General features: G+C 64.8%; 1 protein-coding gene across 1 annotated transcript in view; it reads left to right on the forward strand.

The window, feature by feature from the left end:
• LOC141976621 (plasma membrane calcium-transporting ATPase 3-like) overlaps positions 1–12,717 on the forward strand; it is a 31,407-nt gene extending 18,690 nt beyond the window's left edge. Inside the window, 14 exon segments of the mRNA XM_074937691.1 lie at positions 2,309–2,350; positions 2,855–3,019; positions 3,611–3,825; positions 4,939–5,181; positions 5,571–5,812; positions 6,068–6,302; positions 7,542–7,721; positions 9,201–9,288; positions 9,503–9,609; positions 9,925–10,116; positions 10,219–10,432; positions 10,557–10,768; positions 11,485–11,592; positions 12,298–12,717. Of these exon segments, the coding sequence (XP_074793792.1) occupies positions 2,309–2,350; positions 2,855–3,019; positions 3,611–3,825; positions 4,939–5,181; positions 5,571–5,812; positions 6,068–6,302; positions 7,542–7,721; positions 9,201–9,288; positions 9,503–9,609; positions 9,925–10,116; positions 10,219–10,432; positions 10,557–10,768; positions 11,485–11,592; positions 12,298–12,702 (2,648 nt within the window). The 3' untranslated portion in view covers positions 12,703–12,717.
• The last annotated feature ends 6,433 nt before the right edge of the window (positions 12,718–19,150 follow it).

The raw sequence follows: 19,150 nt of genomic DNA on the forward strand, positions 1-19,150 counted from the left end.
GTCTGCAGGACACACAGCTCCCCCGGCTTCCCCCTTCCTGGGTCTGACTTCAGAGCCTCCAGCCTCCTCTGCCCCTCCGGGCGCTTCCCCCAGCAAGTCCACCCAGGCGGGGCTCCTCGGGGGGCCAGAGGGTCCTGCCCCCCAACTCCGCAGTCAGACGGGACTCTCAGCCAGCCGGGGAAACAGAAGGTTTATTAGACGACAGGAACAGGGTCTAACACAGAGCTTGCAGGTGCAGAGAACAGGACCCCTCAGCTGGGTCCATTTTGGGGGGCAGTGAGCCAGACACCACGTCTGCCCTTCACTCCATGTCCCCAGCCAGCCCCAAACTGAAACTCCCTCCAGCCCCACCTCCCCTGGGCTTTGTCCCTTTCCCAGGCCAGGAGGTCACCGGATCCCTTTGTTCTCCAACCCTTTAGCTCTCACCTGGCAGGGGGAAGGGCCCAGGCCATCAGTGGCCAGGAGACAGAGTGTCGCCATTTATGCACCCTGGCCCTTTGCTCTGCAACAATTACACCCCCTGCCTTATCCCACCCCCTAGAGGCTTAAGAAATGCCTAGGGGAAACTGAGGCACCCCTACAGTATTCAGAGGGAACATTAAGAACTGTTCCGCTTCGTCACGCTAAGTGACTCGCTGTCCATTTCCCTTGACTTGGCGTTCTCGGAACTCAACTCAGCCTTCCCTGTTGCCTGGTCACTATCTCCTTTTGACTCCAGTTCATGTCCATGCCGAATACCGTCCTATGTGGACTGCCCGGCGTTGACTCAATAGATTCCTCTGGTGACCCGCTGTCCTCCTAGGTCCTCTCAATGCAGTTGTATCTAATCGGCCTTCTCTGCATCCGACTCCCTGTTGCTTTCTATTGGCTGGAGATCGGTGAGGTCATCCCAGGGTTCCAACCAGGAGAATTCACATGCAAATGGAGCCCTGAGGCCATGGCAGTCAGGGCGTGACTCCAGTTTGACCCTGGAGTAGCTGAGATCGGAATCTGGTCCTGCCTCCATTGCAATCAGGGGTGACTCCAGATTGACCCTGCGGGAGCTAAAATCAGAATCCAGCCCAGCTCCCATTGCAATATTCTGAATTCTGTGTTTTACTTGAGTGCAGTATAATGGTTGGGATGGGGTGAGGGGCTGGGAGCCAGGACTCCTGGGTTCTCTCCTGGCTCTGGGAGGGGAGTGGGGTCGAGTGGTTACAGTGATATAACATGGCGCTCTCCCGGAGCCCTCGTTTGGAAGGATGGGGCCCTGCTGTGGTAAATACCGGCCTGGAGGAGCTGCAGACACGTCTCCTTGGTGCAGCGACGCTCAAATGAGCCCGTAGACGGGCTGCCAAGCCAGGCAGGTCCCCCATTCTCTCTGCCTTTGAAAAGCCCAAGAGCAGTTGCCGAGAGCAGAGGCACCCCTTTGTGTGTGAATCCTTGCCCCTGGGGTGCTTCGGCACGGTGGAATCACACTCAGGTTTCCGGTGCTCTTTGCTGGAAGAGAGCAGCCTTTTAACGGGTATCTGCTGCCCCTGAGTGCAATGGGGCAGGGCCAGGTTCTGAGCTCAGCTCCCCTGGGGCCAACCCGAAGTCACTCCTGATTGCAATGGGGGCAGGGCTGCGTGCTGAGCTCAGTCCCCTGGTGTCAATCCAGAGTCACCCCTCATTGCAATGGGGGCAGGTTTGGGTTCTGATTTCAGCTTCCGTGGAATCAATCCAGAGTCACTCCTGATTGCAATGGGGTCAAACCCCTAACGCCCCCTGTCACTCCTGCACCATTGCTAAACTGGCAGGCAAACCCCTCTTTCCTGAGGTCTTAGTGACTCAGTGTCGGTCTCTCTCCCCACGCGTGGGCCCCCACAGAGCCTCCCACTTCCCTTGGGCCCCAGTCTCTCCCCCCGCCCCCAAATCTGCATCCTCCCCTTTCACCCCTGCCCCCACCCCAGAGCGCAGAGCGGCTGAGGCTGGGACGTGCATGGCTGGACCGCGGAGAGTGGGAGTCCATCATGTGGGTGTCACCCCGGGCGAACGGATGGACGGGGACAGAGAGCAGGGCTCACCCCCTCCAACAGCGGGGACACCCCCTCCCCCGGTACTCCCCAGGGAACCCTCAGTTCTAAGCGGCGCTCGGGGGGATCCTGCTGTCTCCCCGAACTCAGAGCTCCAGCACTGCCCGCCCCCCCTGCACAGCCGGGAGCCCCCTCCCAGCCCTCCCCCAGCGCCGACTCCCCGCCAGCGTCTCTGCTGCTCCGGCGTCTGTGTTGTCCCGTCCGTCTGTCTGGGCTCAGGTGTCCTGTCTCTGCCGTCCCTTCTTCTGTTGTAGGGAAGCCCCAGGACGGTGTGGTGGAGAATATTCAGAACAAAGGTAATGGGCCGGGGGGATCCAGGCCCAGCTGGGGTCTCGGGGGGTGGGGAGGACTTGAGCTGGGACGCTCTGGTGGTTAGAGCAGGGGGGGTCTGGGAGCCAGGACTCCTGGGTTCTCTCCCAGCGCTGGGAGGGGAGTGGGGGCTGGTGGTTAGAGCAGGGGGGGCTGGGAGCCAGGACTCCTGGGTTCTCTCCCCGGTTCCGGGAGGGGAGTGGGGGCTGGTGGTTAGAGCAGGGGGGCTGGGAGCCAGGACTCCTGGGTTCTCGCCCCAGCTCTGGGAGGGGAGTGGGGGCTGGTGGTTAGAGCAGGGGGGCTGGGAGCCAGGACTCCTGGGTTCTCTCCCCGGTTCTGGGAGGGGAGTGGGGGCTGGTGGTTAGAGCAGGGGTGGCTGGGAGCCAGGACTCTTGGGTTCTCGCCCCAGCTCTGGGTGGGGCTGTGGCGAATCCCCCTCCCATCCCGCTTTGGTGGGGCATTGACCCGCTTCCCTCCCTCTCTCGGCACAGCCAAGAAGCAGGACGGGGCGGTGGCGATGGAGATGCAGCCGCTGAAGAGCGCCGAGGGTGGCGAGATGGAGGATCGGGAGAAGAAGAAAACCAGTGTGTCCAAGAAAGAGAAATCCGTGCTGCAGGGCAAGCTCACCAAGCTGGCTGTGCAGATTGGGAAAGCAGGTGTGGATCCCGTCCGTGCTCAGGCGCGGCTCCCACCCGGCCCCAGGGCGGGACTGGCTGGCTCAGCGGGGCGGGGAATGGGGCAGGGGCCTGTTCCCTCTATGGGGTGCTGGCTCCCACCCGGCCCCAGGGCGGGACTGGCTGGCTCAGGGGGTCGGGGAATGGGGCGGGAGCCTGTTCCCTCTATGGGGTGCTGGCTCCCACCCGGCCCCAGGGCGGGACTGGCTGGCTCAGGGGGGCGGGGAATGGGGCAGGAGCCTGTTCCCTCTAGGGGGCGCCGGCTCCCACCCGGCCCCAGGGTGGGACTGGCTGGCTCAGGGGGGCAGGGAATGGGGCAAGGGCCTGTTCTCTCTAGGGGGCGCAGCTCCCACCTGGCCCCAGGGTGGGACTGGCTGGCTCAGGGGGGCAGGGAATGGGGCAAGGGCCTGTTCTCTCTAGGGGGCGCAGCTCCCACCTGGCCCCAGGGTGGGACTGGCTGGCTCAGGGGGGCGGGGACTGGGGCAGGGGCCTGTTCCCTCTAGGGGGTGCCAGCTGTGATCGGGGACTGGACCCTCCCCCACCACTAACCCCTCTCCCCCAACCCCCGGGCAGGTCTGGTGATGTCGGCCATCACCGTGATCATCCTGGTGCTGTACTTCGTGATCCAGACCTTCGTGTTGGACGGGCGGGTCTGGCTGGCCGAGTGCACCCCCGTCTATGTCCAGTACTTCGTCAAGTTCTTCATCATCGGCGTCACCGTGCTGGTGGTGGCCGTGCCCGAGGGGCTGCCCCTGGCTGTCACCATCTCCCTGGCCTACTCCGTCAAGGTGAGGGGGCGGTGGGCCGTGGGACTGCTGCCGCGTTGGGGGGCGCCCATGGACGGATTGGTGCCACCATGTTCGCTTGGGTCCATCCACTCAAGGGCGCCGCCATGTTGGCTTGTGTTCGTCCGTCCGTCCGTCCGTCCAACCCTCCCTGGGTACCGCCATGTTGGCTTGTGTTCATCCGTCCGTCCGTCCGTCCGTCCGTCCAACCCTCCCTGGGAGCCGCCATGTTGGCTTGTGTTCATCCGTCCGTCCGTCCAACCCTCCCTGGGCGCCTCCATGTTGGCTTGTGTTCATCCGTCCGTCCGTCCAACCCTCCCTGGGCGCCGCCATGTTGGCTTGTGTTCATCCGTCCGTCCGTCCAACCCTCCCTGGGAGCCGCCATGTTGGCTTGTGTTCGTCCGTCCGTCCGTCCAACCCTCCCTGGGCGCCTCCATGTTGGCTTGTGTCCATGTGTGGATGAGCACCATGTTGGATTATACCCTTGAACACATGGGCGCTGCCATGCTGGCTTGTGCCTGTCCACCTCATCCATCCATGGGCACCATTTTGGCTTTTTCTCATGGGTGCGGCCATATTGATTTGTTTCCATCCATTGGTGGGCACCACGTTGGCTCGTGTCCATCCACGGATCTACGTCATTTTGGATTATACCCACCGGTGCCTTGGCGCTGCCCTGTCGGGTGGTGCCCGTCCATCCATGGGCATGGCCGTTGGGTGTTGATGGATGCCGCTGGCAGATGTGGCAGGGCTGGTGGGCTGTTGTGGGGTGGCGGGACGCGAACAGAAACAAGGGGGCGTGGGGAGGGGAGCCCAGAGAGCCCCATGAGAGAGGGATCCTGGCAGCAGGAGACCGTTGCCCCTATGGGTGTTGCCCCGGAGCCGGCTCTGAGCGCCCCCGTGGGCAGACGTGTGTGTTCGGGCACCGGGCACACGGTGACCATGTGCCGGGAGAGTGCCCCCTAGTGGGCACAGCTGAAACCAGGTCCCTCACCCTAATGAGCGCACGGGGCACCCTGGAGAGCCCCCCAACGCCTCCCCCAGGTGTCTCCGGCCGGCTCCCGGCGGCAGATCTGGGGCTGACGTGGGGCTGGGGGTCTCCTCTCTGCCCTTCAGAAAATGATGAAGGACAATAACCTGGTGCGGCACCTGGACGCCTGCGAAACCATGGGCAACGCCACGGCCATCTGCTCCGACAAGACGGGCACCCTCACCACCAACCGCATGACGGTCGTGCAGGCCTTCCTGGGCGACACCCACTACCGCGAGACGCCCGCGCCCAGCAGCCTGGCGCCCCGCATCCTCGACCTGCTGGTGCACGCCATCGCCATCAACAGTGCTTACACCACCAAAATACTAGTGAGTGGGGGGCCCGGCGAGTCCCCTGCCCCCCTGGGAACCCGCAGCCCCCGAACCTCCCACCCCATCTTCCCCTGGAGCCCCGAACCTGCCCGTGGCACCCCCACACCTCTCCCTGGGGCCCCCCCGAAGGGGGAATTCGGCAGAGCTGGGAGGCTGGAGGGGGGACCCCAGCTGGGTGAGTCTCAGGGTGGCTGCGGGGCGGATGTGGCAGGGCTAGGGAGGGCAGAGGTGGGGGTCCAGGAGGGGAAAGCGGCGGGGCCGGGGGGAATGTGGTGGAGCCGAGGGGCTGGGTGGACGTGGTGGGGCTGGGGAGGGGGACACGGGGAAGCTGGGGGCCCGGGGGGAACCGGGGGGAGCCCACAGCCCTGACGCCCGTCGCCCTGCAGCCTCCAGAGAAGGACGGGGGCCTGCCGCGGCAGGTGGGCAACAAGACGGAGTGCGCCCTGCTGGGCTTCCTGCGGGACCTGCACCGCGACTACCAGCCCGTGCGCGACCAGCTGCCGGAGGAGAAGCTCTACAAGGTCTATACGTTCAACTCGGTCCGCAAGTCCATGAGCACCGTCACCTGCCTGCCCCAGGGCGGCTTCCGCGTCTTCAGCAAGGGCGCCTCCGAGATCCTGCTCAAAAAGTGAGTCCCGCCCGGCCGCTGCGTCCCACCCCAGAGGTGGCTGCATCTCCGTGCCTGGCAAGGGGTCTCCGGACACTGGCCCCCACACCCTGCCCCAGAGGTGGCTGCACCTTGCTGTCGGGCGAGGGGGCCTCTTATAACCGGCCACCCCGCCCCAGGGGGGCTGCGTCTCCGTGCCAGGCAAGGGGTCCTGTCTAACCAGCCCCCTCCCTGCCCCAGAGGGGCTGGGTCTGAGCCAGGCGTCTCCCCGTCCAGGTGCTCCAACATCCTGAGCAGCACTGGGGAGGTGCGCAGCTTCCGCCCGCGGGACCGGGACGAGATGGTGAAGAAGGTGATCGAGCCCATGGCGTGCGAGGGGCTGCGCACCATCTGCCTGGCCTTCCGGGACTTCGCCGCCGGCCCGGAGCCCAACTGGGAGAACGAGAACGACATCGTGGGCGAGCTCACCTGCATCGCCGTGGTCGGCATCGAGGACCCCGTCCGGCCCGAGGTACCACCGGCCCCGCTGGGGTGTCTGGAGGGAGCGGGGTCGGGTGGTTAGAGCAGGGGGCTGGGACCCAGGACTCCTGGGTTCTCTGCCCAGCGCTCGGAGGGGAGGGTGGCTGGTGGGCTTAACGATGCTGCCTTTGGTGGGACACTTCTGAGAGCATCAATTCAGGAGCAATTGCTCAGAGCAGGGAGGTTACAGCCCCAGGCTGGTGGGTCTGCTCTTCTAAGGCCCCAGACCAGCCAGCCCGAGAGGACCTCAGTCTCACCCCACTGGCTAACCACAAGTCACCCAAGCAATTCCCACCCCAGTTTCCCAGTATCCCCACCAGTGCCCCTCGTTATGGGGACAGATGGTTATGAAAACCAATGCCCCATTAAAAGGGAAAAGGTTCCCTCGATCCCAAAGGACCAAGCCCCAGACCCCAGTCAATACACAAGTCAGATCTTACCCACCAATCATGCTGTTGCCAGTCCCTTCGAATCTAAAATCTAAAGGGTTCTTCACAAAAAGAAAAAGACCGAGATGAGCGCTAGAGTTGGTGAAAGGGAATTGGTGACATCCAGTCATGGCAAAGTTCTTGGTTCGGGCTTGCAGCCGTGATGGTTGCAGGTTCCCGTCCAGTCTCTGGAGAACATCCCCGGCTGGGACGGGTCCTTCAGCCCTTGGTCCAGAGCTTCCGTGTAGCCAGGTCCCTCCAGAGGCCGGACGCAGGACTGAAGACAAGATGGAGGGGTCTCCAGGGCCTGTGAGAGTCTCCTTCCCGTGGAAGGGCCCCTCCGCTCTTACACAGCAGCGAGGAGGAGTTTGGAGTCACCTGCCCAGGCATGACTCAGTTTGCAGGCGGCCGCCATGGTGCACGTACGAGTCTGCCAAGGTCCGTTGTCCGTCACGGGTTTCTGGACTGGGCCCTTACTGAGAAAAGTCCTTTCTGACCAGATGCTTCACTGAGGTCTTAGAATCGAAACGCAGTGAGGCCAAGTACCGAGCCCGTCAACGACAAAGCCGGGACACCGCCGCCTCCTGGGACCTTCTCTGTGCAAGATTTGGTGCCACTTTCTGACCGTGATTGCAACAACGATCTATACGCTCCCCGTCTGTGTCCCTAACGTCACAGTGGGTCGGAGCAGGGGGGGCTGGGAGCCAGGACTCCTGGGTTCTCTCCCCGGCCCTGGGCAGGGGCGGGGGTTAGAGCGGTGTCAGGACTCCTGGGTTCCATCTGGTCCCATTGCCCCACCCCAGGTCCCCGAGGCCATCTGCAAATGCCAGAAGGCCGGGATCACTGTCCGGATGGTGACGGGTGACAACATCAACACGGCCCGGGCCATCGCCGTCAAGTGCGGGATCCTCCAGCCTGGGGAGGACTTCCTGTGCCTGGAGGGGAAGGACTTCAACCGGCGCATCCGCAACGAGAAGGGAGAGGTACGGGGATAACTGCCCCACTACCGCCGCCGGCCCCGAGGGGGGATAACGGTCCTGCTCCCGGCCCCGAGGGGGGAATTACGGCCCCACTCCCGCCGCCGGCCCCGAGGGGGGATTACGGTCCCGCTCCCGGCCCCGAGGGGGGGATTGCGGTCCCGCTCCTGCCGCCGGCCCCGAGGGGGGGATTGCGGTCCCGCTCCCGCCGCCGGCCCCGAGGGGGGGATTACGGTCCCGCTCCCGGCCCCGAGGGGGGGATAACGGCCCCGCTCCCGCCGCCGGCCCCGAGGGGGGGATAACGGCCCTGCTCCCGCCGCCGGCCCCGAGGGGGGGATTACGGTCCCGCTCCCGCCGCCGGCCCCGAGGGGGGGATTACGGTCCCGCTCCCGGCCCCGAGGGGGGGATTACGGCCCCGCTCCTGCCGCCGGCCCCGAGGGGGGGATTACGGTCCCGCTCCCGGCCCCGAGGGGGGGATTACGGTCCCGCTCCCGGCCCCGGGGGGGGGATTACGGCCCCGCTCCCGCCGCCAGCCCCGAGGGGGGGATAACGGCCCTGCTCCCGCCGCCGGCCCCGAGGGGGGGATTACGCTCCCGCCGCCGGCCCCGAGGGGGGGATTACGGCCCCGCTCCCGCTGCCGGCCCCGAGGGGGGGATAACGGCCCTGCTCCCGCTGCCGGCCCCGAGGGGGGGATTACGGTCCCACTCCTGCCGCCGGCCCCGAGGGGGGGATTACGGCCCCGCTCCCGGCCCCGAGGGGGGGATTACGGCCCCGCTCCTGCCGCCGGCCCCGAGGGGGGGATTACGGCCCCGCTCCCGCTCCCGGCCCCGAGGGGGGGATTACGGCCCCGCTCCCGCCGCCGGCCCCGAGGGGGGGATAACGGCCCTGCTCCCGCCGCCGGCCCCGAGGGGGGGATAACGGCCCTGCTCCCGCCGCCGGCCCCGAGGGGGGGATAACGGTCCCGCTCCCGCCGCCGGCCCCGAGGGGGGGATTACGGTCCCGCTCCCGGCCCCGAGGGGGGGATAATGACCCCACTCCCGCCGCCAGCCCCGAGGGGGGGATAACGGCCCCGCTCCCGCCACTGGCCCCGAGGGGGGGATTACGGCCCCGCTCCCGCTCCCGGCCCCGAGGGGGGGATAACGACCCCGCTCCCGCCGCTGGCCCCGAGGGGGGGATTACGGCCCCGCTCCCGCTCCCGGCCCCGAGGGGGGGATAACGGCCCCGCTCCCGCCGCCAGCCCCGAGGGGGGGATTACGGTCCCGCTCCCGGCCCCGAGGGGGGGATAACGACCCCGCTCCCGCCGCCGGCCCCTGCCCACCCGAGGGGGGATAACAGCCCTACTACTGCTGCTGCTCTAGGGGAAGGTTCATACTCTGGGGTTGGGGGGTTGCCCCAGGCCGGGGAGGTGGTCCTGTTGGGGGATGGTCCTGTGGGGGGGGTCCCCCACCAAGAGCCGCTGTCTCCAGCTGTGTCCCTCCCCCCCAGATTGAGCAGGAGCGACTGGATAAGATCTGGCCCAAGCTGAGGGTCCTGGCCCGATCGTCCCCCACTGATAAACACACCCTGGTGAAAGGTACAGACCCCCTCCTCTCCACCCCCCCAGCAGGCATGTGGGGGGGGGCTTCGGGGGTGTGGCGGGAGGGTGTGGGGTGAGGATGGGGGGCAGAGATGAGGCCACGGGGGAGGGGTGCTCATGGGGCCCAGGCAGGGTGGGGAGCTGGCGGGGGAGGAGGAAGGGGGTGGGGTGTAGGGGCCCTCACCCCCAGCTGAGCCCCCCGCCCTGGCAGGCATCATCGACAGCACCATCGGGGAGCAGCGGCAGGTCGTGGCCGTGACGGGGGACGGCACGAACGACGGGCCGGCGCTCAAGAAGGCCGACGTCGGCTTTGCTATGGTGAGATGCCCCCCGGGGCCCCCCCCAGCCCTACGCCCCCTTCAAGCCCCCTCCACCTGCCCGGCCCCCCGGGCGCTCCGGGGCCCGTCTGGCATCTGAAGCCCCAAGGGGTGCAGCTGGGCCTCCCCCCAAACTGCCCCCCGCCCCAGAAAGGGGATTTCCCACAATGCACTTGCCCGTCCGGCGTTCCCGGCCTCTGGTCCGCCCGGGGCGGGTGTGAGGGGCCGCGCCCCCGGCCCTGCCCTCGCTGGGCGGTGGGTGGGGGGACCTGGGCCGCTGCCCCCCCGTGACCCCGCTGTGCCCCCCCCGCCGCAGGGCATCGCCGGCACCGACGTCGCCAAGGAGGCCTCGGACATCATCCTGACCGACGACAACTTCTCCAGCATCGTCAAGGCGGTGATGTGGGGCCGCAATGTCTACGACAGCATCTCCAAGTTCCTGCAGTTCCAGCTCACCGTCAACGTGGTGGCCGTGGTGGTGGCCTTCACCGGCGCCTGCATCACCCAGGTGGGCGCCAGGGAGGAGCATGGCGCGTGCAGAGGGAGGCCCCGCCCCCTCCTCGCCGGCCCCGCCCCTCCCTGCGCTGACCCCGCCCCCTCCTCCCCCCAGGACTCCCCGCTCAAGGCGGTGCAGATGCTGTGGGTCAATCTCATCATGGACACCTTCGCCTCCCTGGCGCTGGCCACCGAGCCGCCCACCGAGGCCCTGCTGCTCCGCAAGCCCTACGGGCGCGACAAGCCCCTCATCTCCCGCACCATGATGAAGAACATCGTGGGCCACGGCGTCTACCAGCTCGGCATCATCTTCACCCTGCTCTTCGCGGGTAGGCGCCGGGGCCGGGCGGGTGGCGGGAGGCCGGGTGAGATGGGCCCCCGGGCGGGCGGCGGGGCCCGGGGCAAGCGGGGGTCTCCGGGTCTGCCCCTGACGCCCCGTCCTGCCCCCCCCAGGGGAGATTTTCTTCGACATCGACAGCGGGCGGAACGCCCCCCTGCACGCGCCCCCCTCGGAGCATTACACCATCATCTTCAACACCTTCGTCCTGATGCAGCTCTTCAACGAGGTGAACGCCCGCAAGATCCACGGCGAGCGCGACGTCTTCCGGGGCGTCTCCGGGAACCCCATCTTCTGCGCCATCGTGCTGGGCACCTTCGCCATCCAGGTGCCCTGGGGGGCTGGGCAGAGCCTGACCCCCGAGCCGCTGCACGGACCCTGCCCCCCCGACGCAGAGCGCGGCCCCCCCGACCTGGAGCGCGGCCCCCCCGAGCCGCTGCACAGACCCTGCCCCCCCTGAGCCGGAGCATGGCCCCCCAAACCGCTGCACGGACCCTGCCCCCCCGACGCGGAGCGCGGCCCCCCGAGCCGCTGCACGGACCCTGCCCCCCCTGAGCCGGAGCGTGGCCCCCCCCAAAGCGCTGCACAGACCCTGCCCCCCCCGACCCGGGGCGCGGCCCCCCCGAACCGCTGCACGGACCCTGCCCCCCCAACGCGGAGCACGGCCCCCCCGAGCCACTGCACGGACCCTGCCCGCCCTGAGCCGGAGCACAGCCCCCCCGACCCGCTGCACGGACCCTGACCCCCCCAACCAAGAGCACGGCCCCCCCGATCCACTGCACAGACCCTGACCCCCCTGACCCAGAGCGTGGCCCCCCCGAGCCGCCGTACGGACCCAGCCCCCCCGAGCCACAGCACGGCCGCACCAGGCACTGCACAGACCCTGCCCCCTAACCCAGAGCGCGGCCCCCCTGAGCCGCTGCACGGACCCTGTCCCCCCGACCCAGAGCGCGGCTGCGCCGGGCGCTGCACAGACCCTGCCTGAGGCTCGGCCCAGCTGTTCCCGGCCGCCCTGCAGTTCAGCCCCGTCTCCTTTCCCCGCAGATCGTAATCGTGCAGTTCGGGGGGAAGCCATTCAGCTGCTCGCCCCTCGACGCCGAGCAATGGCTCTGGTGCCTCTTCGTGGGGGTCGGCGAGCTCGTGTGGGGACAGGTGAGACCCCTCCTCTGAGCCCCGACCCCGCTGTGACCCCGCCTCCCCCAAGCCCCCAGCCTCCTCTCCCCCACTCTGACCCCCCTCCCGGAGCTGGGGCGAGCACCCAGGAGTCCTGGGTCCCTATCCTACCCGCTCTCACCCACCAGCCCCCACTTCCTTCCACAGCTAGGCAGAGAACCCAGGCATCCTGGCTCCCAGCACCACTCCCCCACTCTGAACACCAACCCTTCCCCTCCCCCGCCAGCTGGGGAGAGAACCCAGGAGTCCTGGTTCCCAGCCTCCCCTACTCTACCCACCAGACTCCCTTCCCCCCCGCCCCCCCACCAGCTGGGGAGACAACCCAGGAGTCCTGGTTCCCAGCCTCCCCTACTCTAGCCACCAGACACACAGACCCCCCTGGGCTGGGGAGGGAGCCCAGGCGTCCGGGCTCATACGTCAAGGCACCCATTTCTCCATCCAGTGGCTCCCCAGCAGCAGAGCAGAACCCTCGCATCCTGAGACTTTAAATAGGGTGCGAGCCCTCGAGGGCGCTCACTGTGTTCGGATTCATGGACGTCACCCAGCGTTGGATGGACAGAGCTTGGGAGCCAGGACTCCTGGGTTCTCTCCCCAGTTCCAGGGCGGTGATTGTGGGAGGTGGGGGGTTCAGGGTTCTGTGTGCGCTGGGGGTGGGTTTAACCCCTTCTCTGATTTCCCCTGCAGCTGATCGCCACCATCCCCACCAGCCACCTGAAATGCCTGAAGGAGGCAGGGCATGGGCCCGGCAAGGACGAGATCACGGATGAGGAGATGGCAGAGGACGAGGAGGAGATAGACCACGCCGAGCGGGAGCTGCGCCGCGGCCAGATCCTCTGGTTCCGCGGCCTCAACCGCATCCAGACCCAGGTAGGGCCCGGGGTATCCCACCGCCCCCACCAATGCATTAATCCGCCTCCCTTTCTGACCTCCCCTCCACGCCCCTTCACGCTTGTACCTGGACTGGGGAATGTGGGATCCCACTTACCCCACCAATGTGTCAACAAGCTCGCCCGCCTCCCTTCCCCACTCCCTTTTTTGCTTTTGTGCCTAGATGTGACGGGAGGAGAGAGACAGCCAGGAATCTCCTAGCCCTGAGCAGGGGATCCGGTGGCCACTTGGCTCATGGCCCTGTTGTTTCCGATTTCAATTCTCGCTCAAACGAATAGGAGACCCAGATGTCCTGAGTCCGATCTGGGGCTAGATGGGCACCCATGGTATTATCCATAGGTGGGTGGGAGGGCATCTCCTAAGCCACTCAGGACACCAGAATGGGGTGTTTCTTGTCGCCCAGTTCACAACCTGCCCCCTCTCTAACTTGCTGTGGGTACGGACACTGGGCATCAGAGTTCGCACCCTAGTGAGATGAATGGGGCAGCTCCCCCCTTCTCAGAGTGATTGGGTCAGGCTCTCCGCAAACTCAGGCATGGCTGGTGAGGAGCCAGGACCCCAGGGTTTTTGCTGTCATTTGACCCTTCCTCTGCCCAGAGAGTTTATCTCCAACCCATCATTTACATGTAGTCCCGTAGTGCCCCCTAGCAGGGCTCTGCACAGACCTTATACCCTAAGGGGTGGATTTCAGCCCCGGCCCTGTAGCCGAATGAGCCCCAGATGGGAGATGTGACTTCCCCTGTCCCCAACCTTAACTCTGCCCCCTGCATGGCCCCCTCCTGAGCCCACTGCACTCCGTCATGTATCTCTGACCCCAGGGTGTGGGGGGCACACTTCAGGATGGGGAGTGGGCAGAGTTAAGGTTATTTTGGGAAACGTCTCCATCATCCCCCATAGGATGCGGGAGAGGGAGCTGGACTTGCTGTGGCTGGCTATAAGGTGCCAGTTCTTAAGGGGGCGACAGCAAAATTCACCTTGGGGCCATCCCCGGGCATCCTTGTCTGGCTGCTGGGAGGAATTCCCCAGGCAGGAGCTCAGGGGATGTGATCAGAGAGAGCCAAGGAATATCAGCGACCGGACCTGGTCGACGATTCCTCCAGCTTTGTCTACAAAACAAGGATTTCGTTTGGGAGGGGGCCCCGAAGGTTTCAGCTGGAAATATTCAAAGTGTTTGGTTGCTGGGGCAAAGAATCGTTCTGGCCTGAGAAATGTTCAGATTTTGGGCCCAAAGTACTCGGTGCTGGAGTGAAACCAGGCAGTTTTCAGCCAAGTTTACTCCACTTGGGGCCACAAGTATGTGGGGCTGGTCAGACACTTTCTGGTTCGGGCAAATTCTGGTAACTGGTTTTCAGACCAAAAACTGCAGTTTTCGGTCAAAAACATTGGGTTTTGGCCATTTTGGGTCAAAAATATCCAGTTTTCAGAAGTTTTCAACCAAAAATTCTCTCTCTGAGGGGAGGGGATGAAAATAATTGGGGGGGGTTTCAGCTAAAATAGAGTTTTGGGCCCAAAATACACAGTTTGGGGTCATCTTCAGCCCAACCACAAATACTCCAAAGTGTATGGCCGAAATGATCCAGGGCTCAGTCGTCAAAGTGAACGGGTTTTGAAATAGGGGCTGAAAATTTTATTTTTCTGCCAATCCCCTTTTTTGAAAAACTAGGAGAAGTTGACGTTTTCCCAGGACAGTGTTGTGGAAAAGGGGGAAGGTGAATGGAACTTTTCTGCGGAGAGGGAAATCCCCAGCTCCCGTTCTGGGCCCAGCTCTGGGCGGTCTGAGGAACTAACCGAGCATCGGGGAGGGTATAAACCAACCTCCGACAATCACGGGATCAGACGATGTTTCTCCCAAGGGCCGGGCAGCCATAAGCTCCTACGAGGGCACCCTGAAGCAGCGAGGCAGAATGCCGGGCTAGATGGGCCCTCTCTTCAGAGGACCGCTGTTACTAACCTGCTTTCTGATTGCAGCCGGCATCTCTTGGAGGGACGTGGCGGATTGTAACTTGTTTCCTTCCCTTTCTTAACGTGAGGGACAGAGCCCGGCTTATGGTGGCTTGGACAGAGAGCTGCTCATCTTTGCATCTCTGCACGCACCCAGCTCTCCTGTTGCCAGCCCCCCTGCTCTGACTGCTAGGCCCTACTCCCCTCCCCGAGCTGGGAGAGAACCCGGGAGTCCTGGCTCCCAGAACCAGCTGGTGTCAATCGGCCATCGCTCCTTTGAAAGACGCAGCCACACCCTCTAAGGGATGGATTTAAACTGATTTAGTTGCAATCCGTGTGGACGCACTCAATCTGGTTTAGCAGAGGTCGATTTAAGGAATCGGTCAGGGATCTTGATTTGAAATCGGCGCGTCCATTCAAGGCGGAGCGCACCCGTTTCCAAACCAATTCAAATTCAATCCTGGGAAGCCGGGACTCGGCAAAGGACTTGGGGCGGGGCAGATAATCTGTGGGGCCAAGCGAGAGCCGGGGGGGAGGTGACTTTCCCTCTGGATGTGCCCCTGGTGCGCCTCTGCTGGATCCTGCCTCCAGCACCGGGGTGATGAGCGGGAGCAGCTCCGAGCGGAGCCATGGCCCGATGGAAGGGTTAGGCCCAGAGGAGCCCGAGGAGCAAGTTGATCCCCACTGGGAGGGAGCAGTGAGAAATCTGCCCTCCCCGTGCAGCTATCCCCTTCCAGCCGGCAACGCTTTCTGACCCTACCCTGGCAGCCGCACGGTGCCCCCACGGGCAGCTGCCTGGGGGGCCCAGCCCGAGGGCCGGCCCTGAGGCTGAGGGGCGAGTGGATCCCAGCCCTCCGCGGGGAGCAGACATGGGGTGCCCACGAGCCGGCAGCCGCAGGTCGAACCAGACTGGTTCAGGCTGCGACGAAGGGGCCGGTGTTCAAGGCCAAGGGGAGTTAGCTCCTGGGACGGTTTCCGCCGGGGTCGTGGTGGAGTCTCCTTCACGGGTGCCGCGCAAATCACGACGGGACGCGTCTCTTCCGAGCCTGCCCTGGCTCGGCCGGGATCTGATCCAGGGACCCCGTGGCCGGGTCAGACAGATGCTCCCACGGTCCCTTAGCCAGCAGGAACCTCCGCACGAGCCAGCCGCCGTCAATGGAGCGAGGCCGATTTGCATCCAGCCCCCACCAGCGCCCCCCTCCCCGTTTACCCAGCCTCCTCGGCTCCAGCCATTGCTTGGGGGCGGGGGAAGCCCCCCAAGATCATCAGTGTGGCTTGAAAACGGGGCTGCTTCCCAAGCCACTGGCGGGTGCCCCGTTCCAAGGCGTCTCCACCCCCACAAGGGGGTTCGTTGTTTTGACCCCAAGCCGAGATTCCCCCCGACCCCAGCAGCCGGCCTGGGCTTCTTTTTTTTAAAGTCCTCCCACCAAAGCCCCCAGATCTCCGCAGCCACCGCCTCCCCTGTCCCCCCCCCCGACGCCCAGCGCCAACCGCGGACGACGTCTCTGTGTCTCGTTTTCTCTCTCCTAGATGGAAGTAGTTAGCACCTTCAAGAGAAGCGGCTCCTTTCAGGGGCTGTGCGGCGCCGCTCCTCGGTCCTCAGCCAGCTGCACGAAGTAACCAATCTTTCTACCCCTACTCACGTAATTCTCTCCGCTGGCAATCCCACTTCTGCCACCATCGGGAGTGAGTCACCGTTTTGCTCTTACTGCTTGTGTGCTTTTGAACAACAAAAAAAGGCAGATTTAACGTCTCCCCCCTTCTCCCCGCCTCCTATGGCCCCCCCATTCCGCCCACCGCCCCGGCCCCCCCATGCTCACTGTTGGTCTCCTATCTATTTTCAGTTCTCTCTCTGCTCTCTGTCTGACCTCAGGCGAGCCGGATTTCCATTTCCTAAAGCCATACGGTCGCTTTCTCTCTTTCGCCTTTAGCCGGTTGATTCAAACACCCACCCCCCCACCCCTTTATTGGTTCCCTCTTCTGTCCTTCCGGGCGGCTTCCCCAGCTGCACCGCCGTTCAGCTGGGGGTCTGGCCCCATTCGCAGTCAGGGTTTGGGTCCGTGTCCTTTTCTCCCGTGTTTCTGTGCGTGCCCGTTTGGGAGTGGGGAGAGGTCAGAGACCCCCATGCTGCCCTGGCCCCTTTGCGGACCCCCAAACAGGCCAGATTCCACCACCGAACACACCCATGAATGAACAGAGGAATCAGATTCGGATTTGGTGTGAAGCTGGAGGGACTCCCTTCACGTGAGCCAAGCTTATTGATGGGCTACTGGGGCATGGCTGGGTTAGAGAAATCAGATCAGGAATTTCTGTTTCCCGTGGGGCTACGTTAGACCGGGGGCGCACTCAGAGGGGCGTGGGAGAGGGTCAACGCTGGGGGTGGTCTCTGTTCCCCTCCTCTGAGACGGGGGCAGGCAGGATACCGGGCTAGATGGGCCGCTCAGCCCCCTCTCCCCCAGCCTCCCTGAAAATCTGCAGCGCTCCCTTCCCCAGTGAACTGCCTTTCTCCTCCTCTAAGAAGCGCATGGTGACAGGCCGAGGCCGGCGAGGGAAGCGGTGACCGTTGCTCCCTTCCCCGGGTGGAGCCCCGGCGTCCTGGGGGTCAGAAATACCAAGTAAGGGGGCTGTGGGGTTTGCTGCAGCCGGGGAGGGACGGCCTCTCGGTCCTGCCTTCTCCTGTGGCTCGATGTCGTCCTTTCGCGCCCCGCTCCCCGCAGGGTAAGCCTTCGAGTATGAGCCCGCCCGACTTCTTGCTCTCGACGCTTTTTTCCCGATCTCGATCTCTCGCTGCTTTTTCTCTCCACACAGCTCTGTGTCCTGTTCGCCTCTGCCCCCCGCCCCGCGCATCCCTCCTACCAGCACCCCCCCGCCGGCGCCCAGTGGGGTCTTGACGAAGGCTGTGTTTCTTTTAGGAACTGATCAGCGGCCGGGCGGCCTGGCAGGGTCATTTCAGGAGCGATTGGAAACCGAATACGAACCCTTCCCCTGCCCTGGCCCCTCCAGAATACAAGAGGGGGTGGGGATCAGGGAGGGAACCTGGCTGTAACGTCCCCCTGTCCCCTGCCAAGCAGGGCCGGGCTCAAAGCAACGTCGATTTCAGGTCCAGCCCTTCATAACCACCATGGGGTCAAGCCGGGCGGGGACCGAGCTTGGCCACGGGCGCAGGGCTCAGACCGGGAGCTCTCCCAGGCGCACGTGCAGCGCCTTGCACAACGGGGTCCCTGTCGCACCAGGAGCGGCACCGACCCCTCGTGGCCAAGATCGGGGGGCCCCTGTCGTACAGGGCGCTGAACGGCCCCCACCCTCGAGAGCTCACCCCCTGAACAAACAAAGGCAGGGTCATTGGCTCCATTTCCCAGACCGGGAAACTCCAGATCGGGGGGGGGGAGCTGCCACCTTACAGTGTGCAAAAAAAAGCCCCCAACCCTACACAAATACACACCCATGAGCAAGCTCCCCCGCTCCCTCCCTCCCGGGATTCCGCCTCCCATTGCAAAACTGTCGCCAGCCGCAGCCTGAAATGAACCCCAGACGCTCCCCCCATTCCTGCCTCCCCCCCATCCTCCCATGTCAACCCCCGTTTTTCCCCCCCTTTCCAGCTGCCACGAGGAGCCGGGACGGAGCCACCTGTCCGGCTGCCAGGAGTCTGCTGCTTTTCGAGTGTTTGGGGGGGGGTCTTCAATCACACCTCTCATTCCCCCCCTCCCTCACCCTGACCACCCCCATCCCATCCCTGACTTTGCTTTCTGCTCACTGCCAGGGTGCTCGAGATCCCCACCAAACCCGGGCTGCTCGCGCCCATCTGACACCGTAGCGATGGGGGGAGGCCCTTAGCTGCCCTCCCCTAAATGCCATTCTTTGGGGCTGCAGCTGCACAGACCCCGCCCCCCAACTGAGGTCGGGGGCCCCTGTCACACTGGACACTGTGGAGACACCCCCCATCCTGACCCAGATAGGGGCCCCTGTCACACTGGGTGCTGTTTGTACACAGTCCCTGCCCCGAAGAGCTCACGGGGTGAATAGACAGAGGGGGAAACTGAGGCAACGTGCCACAGCAGCCAGGCTGAGCTGGGAGTAGGACCCAGGAGTCCTGAGCCTCGAACCGCCCAAACCAGCCTCCCTCTGAGCCGCTGTTGTGAGCCCGGGTCGCACCGCGCAGCCCCAAACCGTGGGGGCGTGCAGGAAACAACAAACTTGGGGGGGGCAGCTTTTTGCTCCACCTAGTGGACAGATGTGGAGGGTCCTGCCTCCTTGCCCACGTTCACCCCACCTTTGCACCCCTTTTCTCCCACTCTGCCTCTTTCCTCCTCCCTCCCCTTTTGTTTCCGCAGGGACCCAATCCTGACACACACCCCCGGAGGGGTTACCGGGCTCTATTTGCTGTCCCAGCCCCTTTATCCCCCCCCCCCCGGCATCTCTTCATTCGCGGCCTCTGGGGGTGGGGGTGCGTGGCATGGATGGGCACACGGAGCCGCTGGCATGAGCCCCCCTGCTCCCCGCTAAGATCCAGCAAGGATGGGCGTGAATACTCGAACGTTTACCGCGCTCTCGCATGCCTCGTGTCTGTCTGTCCTCCCTCGGCTGGCCCGGCGCGAGGCCTTTGTCCCTCCCTCCGTCGCCTGGGTCGGCTTCCTGCTCTGCCCTTCCGGGGTGCCCCACCCTGCTCTGCATGGCGCACGGCTTGGGGAGGGGGCTAGGCTGAAGGCAG

The sequence above is a fragment of the Natator depressus genome, chromosome 23, assembly GCF_965152275.1.
Source record: "Natator depressus isolate rNatDep1 chromosome 23, rNatDep2.hap1, whole genome shotgun sequence".
Classification (NCBI taxonomy): Eukaryota; Metazoa; Chordata; order Testudines; family Cheloniidae; genus Natator; species Natator depressus.